The 15,799-nt window shown below is 44.7% G+C and overlaps 1 protein-coding gene across 1 annotated transcript in view; it reads left to right on the plus strand.

Annotated features, from left to right (window-relative positions):
- Positions 1-14,609, plus strand: part of lrp5 (low density lipoprotein receptor-related protein 5) — a 98,535-nt gene extending 83,926 nt beyond the window's left edge. The window contains 5 exon segments of the mRNA XM_034084695.2: positions 93-326; positions 10,587-10,729; positions 10,906-11,003; positions 11,378-11,441; positions 11,443-14,609. Of these exon segments, the coding sequence (XP_033940586.1) occupies positions 93-326; positions 10,587-10,729; positions 10,906-11,003; positions 11,378-11,441; positions 11,443-11,703 (800 nt within the window). The 3' untranslated portion in view covers positions 11,704-14,609.
- The last annotated feature ends 1,190 nt before the right edge of the window (positions 14,610-15,799 follow it).

The raw sequence follows: 15,799 nt of genomic DNA on the forward strand, positions 1-15,799 counted from the left end.
CACATCAACATACTCATACAAAGTTTTATAGTGTTAGCACTCGTGTATTGTTTCTGTCCCTAACTCTGTCTCTTTGGTTCTGCTCCCTGTAGAGTATGTGTCTCCTCCCTCCGTCCCTAACACAGGGCCCAACACCATCGGCCCGGTCATCGCCATCATCCTGCTGGTCTTTGTAATCGGGGGAGCCTATTTTGTCTGCCAGCGGGTGGTGTGTCGACGCTACAAAGGTCCCAGTGGAACTTTCCCTCATGAGTACATCAGTGGGACGCCCCATGTGCCACTCAATTTCATCGCACCCAGCAGCTCGCAGCATGGCACCTTCCAAGGTGAGATCAGAGCCAGAGCAGCAGTGATGGTGTTTTTTATTTTCTCCCACACAATGATACAACTTCAGTTCTACATTGCTCTCAAAACCATCACTAGCTTCTACGATGAGCTTACGATTGAGTGGTGCAGTGATTACAGATGTGTAGACCAGGATGTTAGCTAACAGGAAGTTAGCATTACATAGGGTACATACACAGAAAGAAATGGCATTTTTCGATTGGACTTCGGAAAATTGCAGAAAAATGATATCTGTGGCAAACACACATTTATGACACTTGCAGGATTTGTTCAGCATGATAATCTCCAGGTGCGTCACCACCACTAAACTAAAGGTGGCTAATGTTCATTATTATCGTGCTTATTGTAGCTCCTAATAGAGTGGGTGCAGGGATGATGTATTTTTTGTAGGCAGACCCGGAAGTAAGCTGCGCATGGGTTCCCTTGACAAAAAAGCAATGGGATTTTCTCCATAGGCTTTTGGAAAATAGCTCCAAATAAGGTCTGTAGAAAACGAAGCTGTTTGATAAATGCCTACCCTACTTTTATCATTTTCAAATCATAAATCTAGTCGCCAGAAGCAAAATGCTAACGTTATGCTATAAGGAACTACAGCAGGGTCGCTGCTTCAACGTCACGCCAACTTAAGATCCATATTCAAACATACAGATTCTAAATGGTACGAGTTGAAGTGTTTGTTTGAACAGTTTGCAGGAGGCAGGGACTTGCTTTCAAGCAGACCAGGGCAAACAAACTTAGCGGGAGTGTTTTCGTGTTCGGTGTAATGAACCGTATAACGGCCTCGACAACTTCTGTAGTCCTATTCAGCCACTTCGTGATCCATCGTTTTTCAGACACGTCAACTCTTCATAAATCACCAGCGGGGTCACTGCTGATGTATTTAATGTCGTAGAACAAAACGTGATCCGTCTCTTCAATGTGTCTCAACCACAGACCGTATTTCCAGCTATTTTCCAAAATGCTATGGACAAATCCCATTGGCTCTGAGACCAGGGAACCGGAAGTGGTGAAATGCTCACTTCCAGGTTTTAGGACTCGTCACTGCACCACTCTATGACGCCACAACAGTTCAACTCTATCTCACAATTTGATATCCTATCATTCATTCATCGCATTCTATTCCCATGTATATTACTGCTTTATTTTATTGCTATTTCACTATATTTTATTACGGTGGTCCTTAAAGATTTTTTGTTTTATTTAGATTTCTTGTTTTATATTTTATGTATGCCACCTTGACATCAAGTCAAATTCCTCGTATGTGTGAAAGTACCTGGCAATACACCTGTTTCTGATTTCTGATTCTGATTCAATGGCATGAACTAGAGAAAAAGAATGGAAACAAAACAAGGAAACCAATCGGTCATAGCAACAACGAGAATCACACACATAACAACAAGAAACAGATGTTGAAAAACCTTTCACCCAAAGTCATTATCTCTGAAAAGGGCCATTATTGAAATGACAGGACTATTAGGGCCCCGAACAAGGCATGAGTCAGCGAGGCACTTTGAAAACAATCTGGAGGAAACAAGAAAAGAAGTTGACACAAAAGAAACAGAAAACAAAATGTTAGGATTTGTATTAGTACCCAAGACCTGAGTCAGCAAGGCCCTGTTGAACTCGCTCCCAAAAATAAAATGTACACAAAATGAAAATAAACACAAAGAAGGAGTTAGAATTAGGCCGAAATGGTAACGATTATTATTCATATTGAAACGTGTGTTTGCAGCTATTTCCTGTGGGAAGTCCATGATGAGTTCAGCCAGCCTGATGGGCAGCAGCAGCAGCGGAGCTCCTCTCTACGACAGGAACCATGTGACCGGAGCCTCCTCCAGCAGCTCCTCCTCAACCAAGGGAGCCTTCTACCCTAGGTACACACACACACACACACACCACACACACACACCACACACACAACACACCCACACACACACACACCCACACACACACACACACAACACACACACACACACACACACACACATGCACACAATAACATATGTTCCTGTCTCTTGCAGATCCTGAACCCTCCTCCGTCCCCCACTGACCGCTCACTCTACAACACAGAGATCTTCTACTCCTCCAACAGTCCTTCCACCACCAGATCGTACAGGTAACACACTCAGTCTCACACACTCAGTCGCACACTCACATCAAACATCTGAGGCAGCTGCATCGTGGTTTCACTGGATAACTCCTGCCAATATGAATGATCCCACTTTTTGGTGCTTGGACATGTGAACTATTATCATTGGCTGGGAAGGACTTTTACTTGTAACAAAGTATTTTTACAAGTATTTATACTTTCATTTCAGTAAAGGTCTTGAGTACTTCTTCTACCTCTGCTGATTTATAATGGGATGGCCCCAGGTCAACAGAGCTGAAACCATGACTCGGCACATTCGATCCATATGGTCGTGTGTAGTTTGAGATACACTGAGTGGAGATGAAATGTAATATTAACCCACTCTGTCTCTTCTCATTTCTAGACCCTACCACCCAGTCCGTGGTGCGGCCCCCCCCACCACCCCCTGCAGCACGGACGTCTGTGACAGCGACTACACCCCCCACCACCCGCCGGCCGGGCTGGCGTCCTCAGCGGGCCTGGAAGGCCGCGGGCCACGGCGCCCACGGCAAACACAACAAGTACTACATGGACCTAAACTCGGACTCGGACCCCTCCCACCCACCGCACCCCCCGCTCCCAGTACCTGTCAGCTGAGGAGAGTTGCCCCCCCCCCCTTCCACTGAGCGCTCCTACTTCCACCTGTGCCCCCCCCCTCCCTCACCCTGCACCGACTCCTCGTGACCCTGCAGCAGCCCAGGAGCCCCCTGAGGAGGCAGGGTGCAGAGAACTGGCCTCAATTGGCCCCCCTTTCCCAGGGAGAGAACTCACGTGCCAACCTCCCTGAGCGGCTCCCCCACTGCCTTTATCAGCTGCTACGGCTCAAGTGCCTTGCTCAAGGTCCCTACGTCCCACATCCGTCATATCATCATTCCAGTCGTCTTGGAGCCTTCAGGGTGACCTTCATCTGATCGGAGCTCTGAACACTCGCTCCGTCAGGACAGGTTGCAGGTTCAAGGCCCCCCCCCCTGATGCAGGAGTTGATGAGCAGCTCCCCTTCGCTTTTCATTCCATTCCATCTTCACTTCAACAAAATATGAAGCCCTCCATCTGTCCTCACGCAGTCACCTGACTCGGGGCCTGTGCTGCTCCTGAAAAGCATCGCACGGCCCCCCTCACAGAGTGCCAGTGTGGAAGCCTTTCCTCCCTTCCCTTGTTGGCAGACCAGCGACAGGACTGTACATAGTGTTAAAATAATATGAACGAAAAATAAATCAGAGAGGAATTATTTTACTATTTTATTCACGCTGGCTGATCCACCGCTCCACACAAAGCAAGGGACACACTGAGGAGTGGGTGTATGCATGCTGGATGTGTGTATGAAACATGGACATATGTAGTAAATAGATGATGACTGAATTCATGCAGGGTCATGACCCAAAGAACCAGATCGCGGATACAAGCGGCCGAGATGGGTTTCCTCCGCCGGGTGGCTGGTGTCTCCCTTAGGGATAAGGTGAGAAGTTCGGTCATCAGGGAGGGACTCGGAGTTGAGCCGCTCCTCCTTCGCGTCGAAAGGAGCCAGTTGAGGTGGTTCAGGCACCTAGTTAGGATGCCACCTGGGCGCCTCCCTAGGGAGGTGTTCCAGGCACGTCCAGCTGGGAAGAGACCAAGGGGTAGACCTAGGACCAGGTGGAGGGATTATATCTCTTCGCTGGCCTGGGAGCGCCTTGGGATCCCCCAGTCAGAGCTGGTTGATGAGGGGAAAGGAAAGTTTGGGGCTCTCTGCTGGAACTGCTACCCCGCGACCCGACCACGGAGAAGCGGCAGAAGATGGATGGATGGATGGATGGATGGATGGATGGATGAATGAATTCATGCGTAGAAGTGTGAGTGAAGGAGTGGATGGAACAGGCCCAAGATCAAAGTGAAATCTTTTGTACATTGTTTGAAATCCCTCACATTTCACATTGTGAATAATTAGTAGTGGAGACAGTCCCGTCTGTGTCCCGTCACATCACCAACATACCAAATGAATATCAACATGTAAAGCTATTGACATACTGTGTGTAATGAAGTCAATGATTGTGCTTTTCGTCGTGAACCTCTTCCATCACTTTCTCTGCCCTTATCGTCCCGTTTACCAAAAGTATGTTTGCTGCTATCGTGTTCATACTATATCAGTTACTATAACTACACAGAGAAGCCCCAAATACCACTCTCATACTGACATTAGGACATGAAGCTATTTTACAGTTAATAATTCTTATAGCGACTTTTGTTATTGGTAATTCTGTTTGTGTGTAGATCAATATGTATGTTTTTTGTGTCGCTCGCCATGTTTGGTTTGAAGGAGTCTTTTTTGGAAATACAAAGAGTACCGGCTGAGACATTTATTCAGAGCTGTCCCAGGAGTCATCGTGATGCGACTCCCACACATCCACACTCGGCCAATCCCAGCGGAGGGTTTAAAAAGGGGATTTAGGAGCCGTCAGATCCTGCGGCCTTGCAGCTCATCACCTCCTATATAAAAAGCTTTCCCACACGAGAAACCAACATGTAAAGGTTTGACTCGTGATCATTACCTTCTGACCCTTAATCTATCGTTGCCACGGCATCCAGCCCTGCCCAGTCATTAGTGAGCTAAGCACAATGTCAGACCTTTGTTTTGTCTGGACACAATAACTCATGTCAACTATAGGTTGAGAACAATGTATATACTTCACTTGCTCCAAATGTAAGGGTGATGCTGGTTAAGGGGGTGAATGGTCCAGTCGGAGTGCCAGTGGGTGATTGCTAGCCCCTGCAGTCGATGTGTCCTTGGGGAAAATACTTAACCCCAAATAACTCCCGTAGAAATGTGTACACTAAAGACGTGTATGTAAGTCACATAAAAGCGTCAGCAAATGACTCTAAATCTAGAATTGTATGTTATTACAATATTATCTCTTGGGACACTTTGAACGTGTGGTTCCACCTGAGGACTGACAGAACCTAATGAGAATCACTGAACCTTTATCTTGTTTTTTTAATCAGCGATTAGGAGAACAACTGTGTTTTTAAGGGAAATCTAGCACTTATTATTAATATCTTATCACACAGGACCTAGAAAAGTGGGAAGACATTTAATGCACTTATGATAAAAAACATATTAATATTCCCCTGGATATAAATGAAGAAGGAGGTTGTGGGCTGTGTAAAGCGACCGTAAGGCAGGTTCGAAGATGGGCCATCCTCTAAGCTTTCCTTGATGCCACCTGTGTAACACGGTAATGTGTGATGGGGAGCTACATACCGATCGCTCTGTGAGTGTAGCATGAAGTCACAATGGTGTCTTCTCTGGAGCAGACTGATGTCCAGAAGAGCTAATAAGCACATACATAGGAGCTTGGAACTGTTGTAACTTGCAGTACGCTTGTTGCTGTTGGCTGATGTACTTTCTCCTGCAGGGGAATCACAGCTGAAGTCCGGTGACAGATGTCTAAATGTGTCAGCAGGAACTCTTTCATATTAAGGGCTGAAGGCCCCGCCTCAAACCACTGTCAGTAAAACTCCTTAAAGCCTGTATTTGTTGTCTCAGTTAAAAATGCTTTGTATAATTTACACTTGTGACATATTTTGTATCAAAAGCATTTTTATATAATAAAGGTTCTATTTTAAGGAAGTGTGCTGTCTTTGAGTTGACCATCTCTTTTTGAGTAAGGCCGGGGCAGGTAAAATCAGTCATCGAGGCAAAGGGAAGCCTTCCCCTGTTTTTTAAGACCGTAGTTATCGTTTTAATTAAAAATAAGTATGGTTAATTATTCTGTGTTGCCATCTCTCCCCTTTTTTCAGAGTATTTTACAAAGAGTGAAACAGCGCCCCTTAAAATGTTATCATGAATTGTTGGTGAAACACGGTATTGCACTCACTAGACGAATGTCTTGACTTGAACAGGGTTATGTTATCAGCAAGGAACAACATTCTCATGCCGTGTGTAGAGTGGAGTTTGAAAAATAAATCCCTTTTACTCAATTACATAGCAACTCCAAATGAAATGGTGTGGCAGGCCAACTCACAGACTACTAGAGCTTCGCACTGAGAGGATAAAGGAGGGATTCTGACCTTTAATTATGAAAATGATGTCTGCATTGAGTGGCTAGCTTAGCACAAAACAGCTAATTTGCTAACTAACCAACTAATGTTGTGGAGGACCTGAAGACCGGTGGGAAATACTTGTGTGATTATTGTCCACTTCACACACTATATAAGACAGGAGAGGTGCCTTCCTCTACATGCAGCTCTGGAGACCACTGCAGCATTATCTAGTTTACTATATAGGTAGGCTATGTGTGATTTATTTATTTTATATTCTATAAACAACTGACAAGATTGATCTCAACAGACACTGGTAATGAATGGCTGCCATACATGTAGAGATTGAGATTTAAGAACATTTTTGAGTGCTCCCTTTATTTTTCCGGAACCCACTTGTAGTTTGTTTAAGTCTTTTTCTGCAGCACTAGACCATATAACCAAACAATAATCAAGCTGCGACAGAACCAAAGCATCCAGAACTTGTCTACTGACACCCATTGGAAAACATTTTACAATTATTTTACAAGTGACACACCCCTTCCCATTTTACTTACAACATTATCAATATACCAAGATAATTTATGATCCAGGGTTATACCTAGCAATTTTGTCTCCTTGACCTGTTCAACTTGAATATGGTTTAAATGTAATTGCAATTTGGGTTCACCTTTTAACTGATGATTTGATCCTATTAAAGATTTTGTTTTTCCAGCATTAAGTACCAACTTATTATTTATGACCCCCTCTGATGTCAATTGTAGATCTTAATTCATAACATTTGTCGACTCTCTTATAGTCGATGCTGCATAATATATTGTTGAGTCATCTGCATACATTACAATTTTGGCTTTTTCTAACACTAATGGTAGGTCATTTGTAAAAATAGAAAATAAAAGTGGTCCCAAACAACTACCCTGAGGTACTCCGCAAGTGACTGTCTTCATCTTTGACAGACTCACATTAAAAAAGAAATTAATCATCATTCACAGATACATTTAATTAAATGATAAAAAGTGTCATTTTTTGAAGGGGGTGCACGATTTGGGGAAATAATCTAATTGCGATTTTTCTGACAGATAATGTGATTCGATTTGCGATATTTGTTTTTAAGCGACCCAACGGAAGTTTATTGTAAAATGCGGCCATATCTCCGGCTAGGAAGGTCGTATAACGTGCTCCCGTCTCTAGCACCCCCGCAGCGCGAGCTACGAGTGAAAGAACTAAACTTACATGAAACTTCCGTTGGGTTGCTTTAAAGTCAAGCTTCAGTTTAAGATTCACCCTGTAATAGATGTAAAACATGTGATGGAGCATTACTAACCTGACTCAGATGGTTTGTTTCACCAAACCATCTAAAGCTCCATTGGAAGCCATTTGGAAAAGTATTTCAAAATACTTGGCAGGTGATTGGATCTATCTGTCTATCACCTTCTATCATGGGCCTTCTAATCGGTTAACAATGACTGGTACATGTGGAGCACAGCACTTCTGATTTATGTGGATGACTGACACACAAGAAGAACACAACAAAAAACACAAACGTTTAAAAAATCGCAGGCTTTGCGACTTGATAATCGCATCATTTAAAATCGTGATTTCGATTTAAAATCGATTAATTGTTCAGCCCTAATCTGTACCAAGGATTTTTTATGAAGTTGTGGAATACCGTTTGTAGGCAGGACTTCCCTGCAGCTCCACAATACTTTATTTAGATATTTTCACATTTGCCAAAAATTACTTAATGGAATTATTAAATATTGCAATTCTGATAACATTTAAATTAGCTTGCAGCCCTACTGGATCTATAAATGATTAATGATATAACTTTGATGAAATGGAGCTAGAGGCTTTTCTCCAACACGTCAAAACTGACGTAGATCTCCTGGTGTGTTCCTCCTGCAGCCATCTGCCCTCCTAACCAGTTCCGCTGCGGAGACAACCAGTGCATCACGAAGAAGCAGCAGTTGTGACAACTACTCCGACTGCCCCGACGGCTCCGACGAGCTCGCCTGTGGTAAACACATCAACATACTCATACAAAGTTTTATAGTGTTAGCACTCGTGTATTGTTTCTGTCCCTAACTCTGTCTCTTTGGTTCTGCTCCCTGTAGAGTATGTGTCTCCTCCCTCCGTCCCTAACACAGGGCCCAACACCATCGGCCCGGTCATCGCCATCATCCTGCTGGTCTTTGTAATCGGGGGAGCCTATTTTGTCTGCCAGCGGGGTGGTGTGTCGACGCTACAAAGGTCCCAGTGGAACTTTCCCTCATGAGTACATCAGTGGGACGCCCCATGTGCCACTCAATTTCATCGCACCCAGCAGCTCGCAGCATGGCACCTTCCAAGGTGAGATCAGAGCCAGAGCAGCAGTGATGGTGTTTTTTTATTTTCTCCCACACAATGATACAACTTCAGTTCTACCATTGCTCTCAAAACCATCACTAGGCTTCTACGATAGCTTACGATTGAGTGGTGCAGTGATTACAGATGTGTAGACCAGGATGTTAGCTAACAGGAAGTTAGCATTACATAGGGTACATACACAGAAAGAAATGGCATTTTTCGATTGGACTTCGGAAAATTGCAGAAAAATGATATCTGTGGCAAACACACATTTATGACACTTGCAGGATTTGTTCAGCATGATAATCTCCAGGTGCGTCACCACCACTAAACTAAAGGTGGCTAATGTTCATTATTATCGTGCTTATTGTAGCTCCTAATAGAGTGGTGCAGGGATGATGTATTTTTGTAGGCAGACCCGGAAGTAAGCTGCGCATGGGTTCCCTTGACAAAAAAGCAATGGGATTTCTCCATAGGCTTTTGGAAAATAGCTCCAAATAAGGTCTGTAGAAAACGAAGCTGTTTGATAAATGCCTACCCTACTTTTATCATTTTCAAATCATAAATCTAGTCGCCAGAAGCAAAATGCTAACGTTATGCTATAAAGGAACTACAGCAGGGTCGCTGCTTCAACGTCACGCCAACTTAAGATCCATATTCAAACATACAGATTCTAAATGGTACGAGTTGAAGTGTTTGTTTGAACAGTTTGCAGGAGGCAGGGACTTGCTTTCAAGCAGACCAGGGCAAACAAACTTAGCGGGAGTGTTTTACGTGTTCGGTGTAATGACGTATAACGGCCTCGACAACTTCTGTAGTCCTATTCAGCCACTTCGTGATCCATCGTTTTTCAGACACGTCAACTCTTCATAAATCACCAGCGGGGTCACTGCTGATGTATTTAATGTCGTAGAACAAAACGTGATCCGTCTCTTCAATGTGTCTCAACCACAGACCGTATTTCCAGCTATTTTCCAAAATGCTATGGACAAATCCCATTGGCTCTGAGACCAGGGAACCGGAAGTGGTGAAATGCCTCACTTCCAGGTTTTAGGGACTCGTCACTGCACCACTCTATGACGCCACAACAGTTCAACTCTATCTCACAATTTGATATCCTATCATTCATTCATCGCATTCTATTCCCATGTATATTACTGCTTTATTTTATTGCTATTTCACTATATTTTATTACGGTGTCCTTAAAGATTTTTTGTTTTATATTAGATTTCTTGTTTTATATTTTATGTATGCACCTTGACATCAAGTCAAATTCCTCGTATGTGTGAAAGTACCTGGCAATACACCTGTTTCTGATTTCTGATTCTGATTCAATGGCATGAACTAGAGAAAAAGAATGGAAACAAAACAAGGAAACCAATCGGTCATAGCAACAACGAGAATCACACACATAACAACAAGAACAGATGTTGAAAAACCTTTCACCAAAGTCATTATCTCTGAAAAGGGCCATTATTGAAATGACAGGACTATTAGGGCCCCGAACAAGGCATGAGTCAGCGAGGCACTTTGAAAACAATCTGGAGGAAACAAGAAAAGAAGTTGACACAAAAGAAACAGAAAACAAAATGTTAGGATTTTGTATTAGTACCCAAGACCTGAGTCAGCAAGGCCCTGTTGAACTCGCTCCAAAAATAAAAATGTACACAAAATGAAATAAACACAAAGAAGGAGTTAGAATTAGGCCGAAATGGTAACGATTATTATTCATATTGAAACGTGTGGTTTGCAGCTATTTCCTGTGGGAAGTCCATGATGAGTTCAGCCAGCCTGATGGGCAGCAGCAGCAGCGGAGCTCCTCTCTACGACAGGAACCATGTGACCGGAGCCTCCTCCAGCAGCTCCTCCTCAACCAAGGGAGCCTTCTACCCTCAGGTACACACCACACACACACACACACACACACACACACACACACACACACACACACACCACACACACACACACACACACACACACACACACACACACACACACACACACACACACACACACACACACACACACACACACAAGATGCACACAATAACATATGTTCCTGTCTCTTGCAGATCCTGAACCCTCCTCCGTCCCCGGCCACTGACCGCTCACTCTACAACACAGAGATCTTCTACTCCTCCAACAGTCCTTCCACCACCAGATCGTACAGGTAACACACTCAGTCTCACACACTCAGTCGCACACTCACCATCAAACATCTGAGGCAGCTGCATCGTGGTTTCACTGGATAACTCCTGCCAATATGAATGATCCCACTTTTTGGTGCTTGGACATGTGAACTATTATCATTGGCTGGGGAAGGACTTTTACTTGTAACAAGTATTTTTACAAGTATTTATACTTTCATTTCAGTAAAGGTCTTGAGTACTTCTTCTACCTCTGCTGATTATAATGGGATGGCCCAGGTCAACAGAGCTGAAACCATGACTCGGCACATTCGATCCATATGGTCGTGTGTAGTTGAGATACACTGAGTGGAGATGAAATGTAATATTAACCCACTCTGTCTCTTCTCATTTCTAGACCCTACCACCCAGTCCGTGGTGCGGCCCCCCCCACCACCCCCTGCAGCACGGACGTCTGTGACAAGCGACTACACCCCCCACCACCCGCCGGCCGGGCTGGCGTCCTCAGCGGGCCGCTGGAAGGCCGCGGGCCACGGCGCCCACGGCAAACACAACAAGTACTACATGGACCTAAACTCGGACTCGGACCCCTACCCACCGCCCCCCACCCCCCGCTCCCAGTACCTGTCAGCTGAGGAGAGTTGCCCCCCCTCCCCTTCCACTGAGCGCTCCTACTTCCACCTGTGCCCCCCCCCTCCCTCACCCTGCACCGACTCCTCGTGACCCTGCAGCAGCCCAGGAGCCCCCTGAGGAGGCAGGGTGCAGAGAACTGGCCTCAATTGGCCCCCCTTTCCCAGGGAGAGAACTCACGTGCCAACCTCCCTGAGCGGCTCCCCCACTGCCTTTATCAGCTGCTACGGCTCAAGTGCCTTGCTCAAGGTCCCTACGTCCCACATCCGTCATATCATCATTCCAGTCGTCTTGGAGCCTTCAGGGTGACCTTCATCTGATCGGAGCTCTGAACACTCGCTCCGTCAGGACAGGTTGCAGGTTCAAGGCCCCCCCCACCCTGATGCAGGAGTTGATGAGAGCAGCTCCCGCTTCCATTTTCATTCCATCTTTCACTTCAACAAAATATGAAGCCCTCCATCTGTCCTCACGCAGTCACCTGACTCGGGGCCTGTGCTGCTCCTGAAAAGCATCGCACGGCCCCCCTCACAGAGTGCCAGTGTGGAAGCCTTTCCTCCCTTCCCTTGTTGGCAGACCAGCGACAGGACTGTACATAGTGTTAAAATAATATGAACGAAAAATAAATCAGAGAGGAATTATTTTACTATTTTATTCACGCTGGCTGATCCACCGCTCCACACAAAGCAAGGGACACACTGAGGAGTGGGTGTATGCATGCTGGATGTGTGTATGAAACATGGACATATGTAGTAAATAGATGATGACTGAATTCATGCAGGGTCATGACCCAAAGAACCAGATCGCGGATACAAGCGGCCGAGATGGGTTTCCTCCGCCGGGTGGCTGGTGTCTCCCTTAGGGATAAGGTGAGAAGTTCGGTCATCAGGGAGGGACTCGGAGTTGAGCCGCTCCTCCTTCGCGTCGAAAGGAGCCAGTTGAGGTGGTTCAGGCACCTAGTTAGGATGCCACCTGGGCGCCTCCCTAGGGAGGTGTTCCAGGCACGTCCAGCTGGGAAGAGACCAAGGGGTAGACCTAGGACCAGGTGGAGGGATTATATCTCTTCGCTGGCCTGGGAGCGCCTTGGGATCCCCCAGTCAGAGCTGGTTGATGAGGGGAAAGGAAAGTTTGGGGCTCTCTGCTGGAACTGCTACCCCGCGACCCGACCACGGAGAAGCGGCAGAAGATGGATGGATGGATGGATGGATGGATGGATGGATGAATGAATTCATGCGTAGAAGTGTGAGTGAAGGAGTGGATGGAACAGGCCCAAGATCAAAGTGAAATCTTTTGTACATTGTTTGAAATCCCTCACATTTCACATTGTGAATAATTAGTAGTGGAGACAGTCCCGTCTGTGTCCCGTCACATCACCAACATACCAAATGAATATCAACATGTAAAGCTATTGTACATACTGTGTGTAATGAAGTCAATGATTGTGCTTTTCGTCGTGAACCTCTTCCATCACTTTCTCTGCCCTTATCGTCCCGTTTACCAAAAGTATGTTTGCTGCTATCGTGTTCATACTATATCAGTTACTATAACTACACAGAGAAGCCCCAAATACCACTCTCATACTGACATTAGGACATGAAGCTATTTTACAGTTAATAATTCTTATAGCGACTTTTGTTATTGGTAATTCTGTTTGTGTGTAGATCAATATGTATGTTTTTTGTGTCGCTCGCCATGTTTGGTTTGAAGGAGTCTTTTTTGGAAATACAAAGAGTACCGGCTGAGACATTTATTCAGAGCTGTCCCAGGAGTCATCGTGATGCGACTCCCACACATCCACACTCGGCCAATCCCAGCGGAGGGTTTAAAAAGGGGATTTAGGAGCCGTCAGATCCTGCGGCCTTGCAGCTCATCACCTCCTATATAAAGCTTTCCCACACGAGAAACCAACATGTAAAGGTTTGACTCGTGATCATTACCTTCTGACCCTTAATCTATCGTTGCCACGGCATCCAGCCCTGCCCAGTCATTAGTGAGCTAAGCACAATGTCAGACCTTTGTTTTGTCTGGACACAATAACTCATGTCAACTATAGGTTGAGAACAATGTATATACTTCACTTGCTCCAAATAGTAAGGGTGATGCTGGTTAAGGGGGTGAATGGTCCAGTCGGAGTGCCAGTGGGTGATTGCTAGCCCCTGCAGTCGATGTGTCCTTGGGGAAAATACTTAACCCCAAATAACTCCCGTAGAAATGTGTACACTAAAGACGTGTATGTAAGTCACATAAAAGCGTCAGCAAATGACTCTAAATCTAGAATTGTATGTTATTACAATATTATCTCTTGGGACACTTTGAACGTGTGGTTCCACCTGAGGACTGACAGAACCTAATGAGAATCACTGAACCTTTATCTTGTTTTATTTAATCAGCGATTAGGAGAACAACTGTGTTTTTAAGGGAAATCTAGCACTTATTATTAATATCTTATCAACACAGGACCTAGAAAAGTGGGAAGACATTTAATGCACTTATGATAAAAAACATATTAATATTCCCCTGGATATAAATGAAGAAGGAGGTTGTGGGCTGTGTAAAGCGACCGTAAGGCAGGTTCGAAGATGGGCCATCCTCTAAGCTTTCCTTGATGCCACCTGTGTAACACGGTAATGTGTGATGGGGAGCTACATACCGATCGCTCTGTGAGTGTAGCATGAAGTCACAATGGTGTCTTCTCTGGAGCAGACTGATGTCCAGAAGAGCTAATAAAGCACATACATAGGAGCTTGGAACTGTTGTAACTTGCAGTACGCTTGTTGCTGTTGGCTGATGTACTTTCTCCTGCAGGGGAATCACAGCTGAAGTCCGGTGACAGATGTCTAAATGTGTCAGCAGGAACTCTTTCATATTAAGGGCTGAAGCCCCGCCTCAAACCACTGTCAGTAAAACTCCTTAAAGCCTGTATTTGTTGTCTCAGTTAAAAATGCTTTGTATAATTTACACTTGTGACATATTTTGTATCAAAAGCATTTTTATATAATAAAGGTTCTATTTTAAGGAAGTGTGCTGTCTTTGAGTTGACCATCTCTTTTTGAGTAAGGCCGGGGCAGGTAAAATCAGTCATCGAGGCAAAGGGAAGCCTTCCCCTGTTTTTTAAGACCGTAGTTATCGTTTTAATTAAAAATAAGTATGGTTAATTATTCTGTGTTGCCATCTCTCCCCTTTTTTCAGAGTATTTTACAAAGAGTGAAACAGCGCCCCTTAAAATGTTATCATGAATTGTTGGTGAAACACGGTATTGCACTCACTAGACGAATGTCTTGACTTGAACAGGGTTATGTTATCAGCAAGGAACAACATTCTCATGCCGTGTGTAGAGTGGAGTTTGAAAAATAAATCCCTTTTACTCAATTACATAGCAACTCCAAATGAAATGGTGTGGCAGGCCAACTCACAGACTACTAGAGCTTCGCACTGAGAGGATAAAGGAGGGATTCTGACCTTTAATTATGAAAATGATGTCTGCATTGAGTGGCTAGCTTAGCACAAAACAGCTAATTTGCTAACTAACCAACTAATGTTGTGGAGGACCTGAAGACCGGTGGGAAATACTTGTGTGATTATTGTCCACTTCACCACTATATAAGACAGGAGAGGTGCCTTCCTCTACATGCAGCTCTGGAGACCACTGCAGCATTATCTAGTTTACTATATAGGTAGGCTATGTGTGATTTATTTATTTTATATTCTATAAACAACTGACAAGATTGATCTCAACAGACACTGGTAATGAATGGCTGCCATACATGTAGAGATTGAGATTTAAGAAACATTTTTGAGTGCTCCCTTTATTTTTCCGGAACTGTATAGTCTTAGTGAAATACAATTCTCTCTCTGTTACGCTACTGTTTAATGAACAACCTGTTAGCTAGCTATGTCTGTAGTTGGACGGGGAGACAGACACTATAGTGAGTCTGTGAGGTGTGATTTGTGCCAAATAACTAACTAACTGAGCAGACGATCGTCGCCTACCCTGACCTGAACTATGCCGCGAGAGAAGTAACGTGACACTCTCGTCGCCACCCCTCTCGTCTGAGAAGCTACGTGACGTCTGCGTCTGAAGTTACTTTACTTTGGTAGTTATCACCAAATAACCCAGTAATGTGACCGCTACGTTGCTGTTCAAGTGAGACTCTATTTCAAATAATGTTACACCCCTTGTATGCCCTGAACG

This window comes from Pseudochaenichthys georgianus, chromosome 6 (assembly GCF_902827115.2).
Source record: "Pseudochaenichthys georgianus chromosome 6, fPseGeo1.2, whole genome shotgun sequence".
Taxonomy (NCBI): domain Eukaryota; kingdom Metazoa; phylum Chordata; class Actinopteri; order Perciformes; family Channichthyidae; genus Pseudochaenichthys; species Pseudochaenichthys georgianus.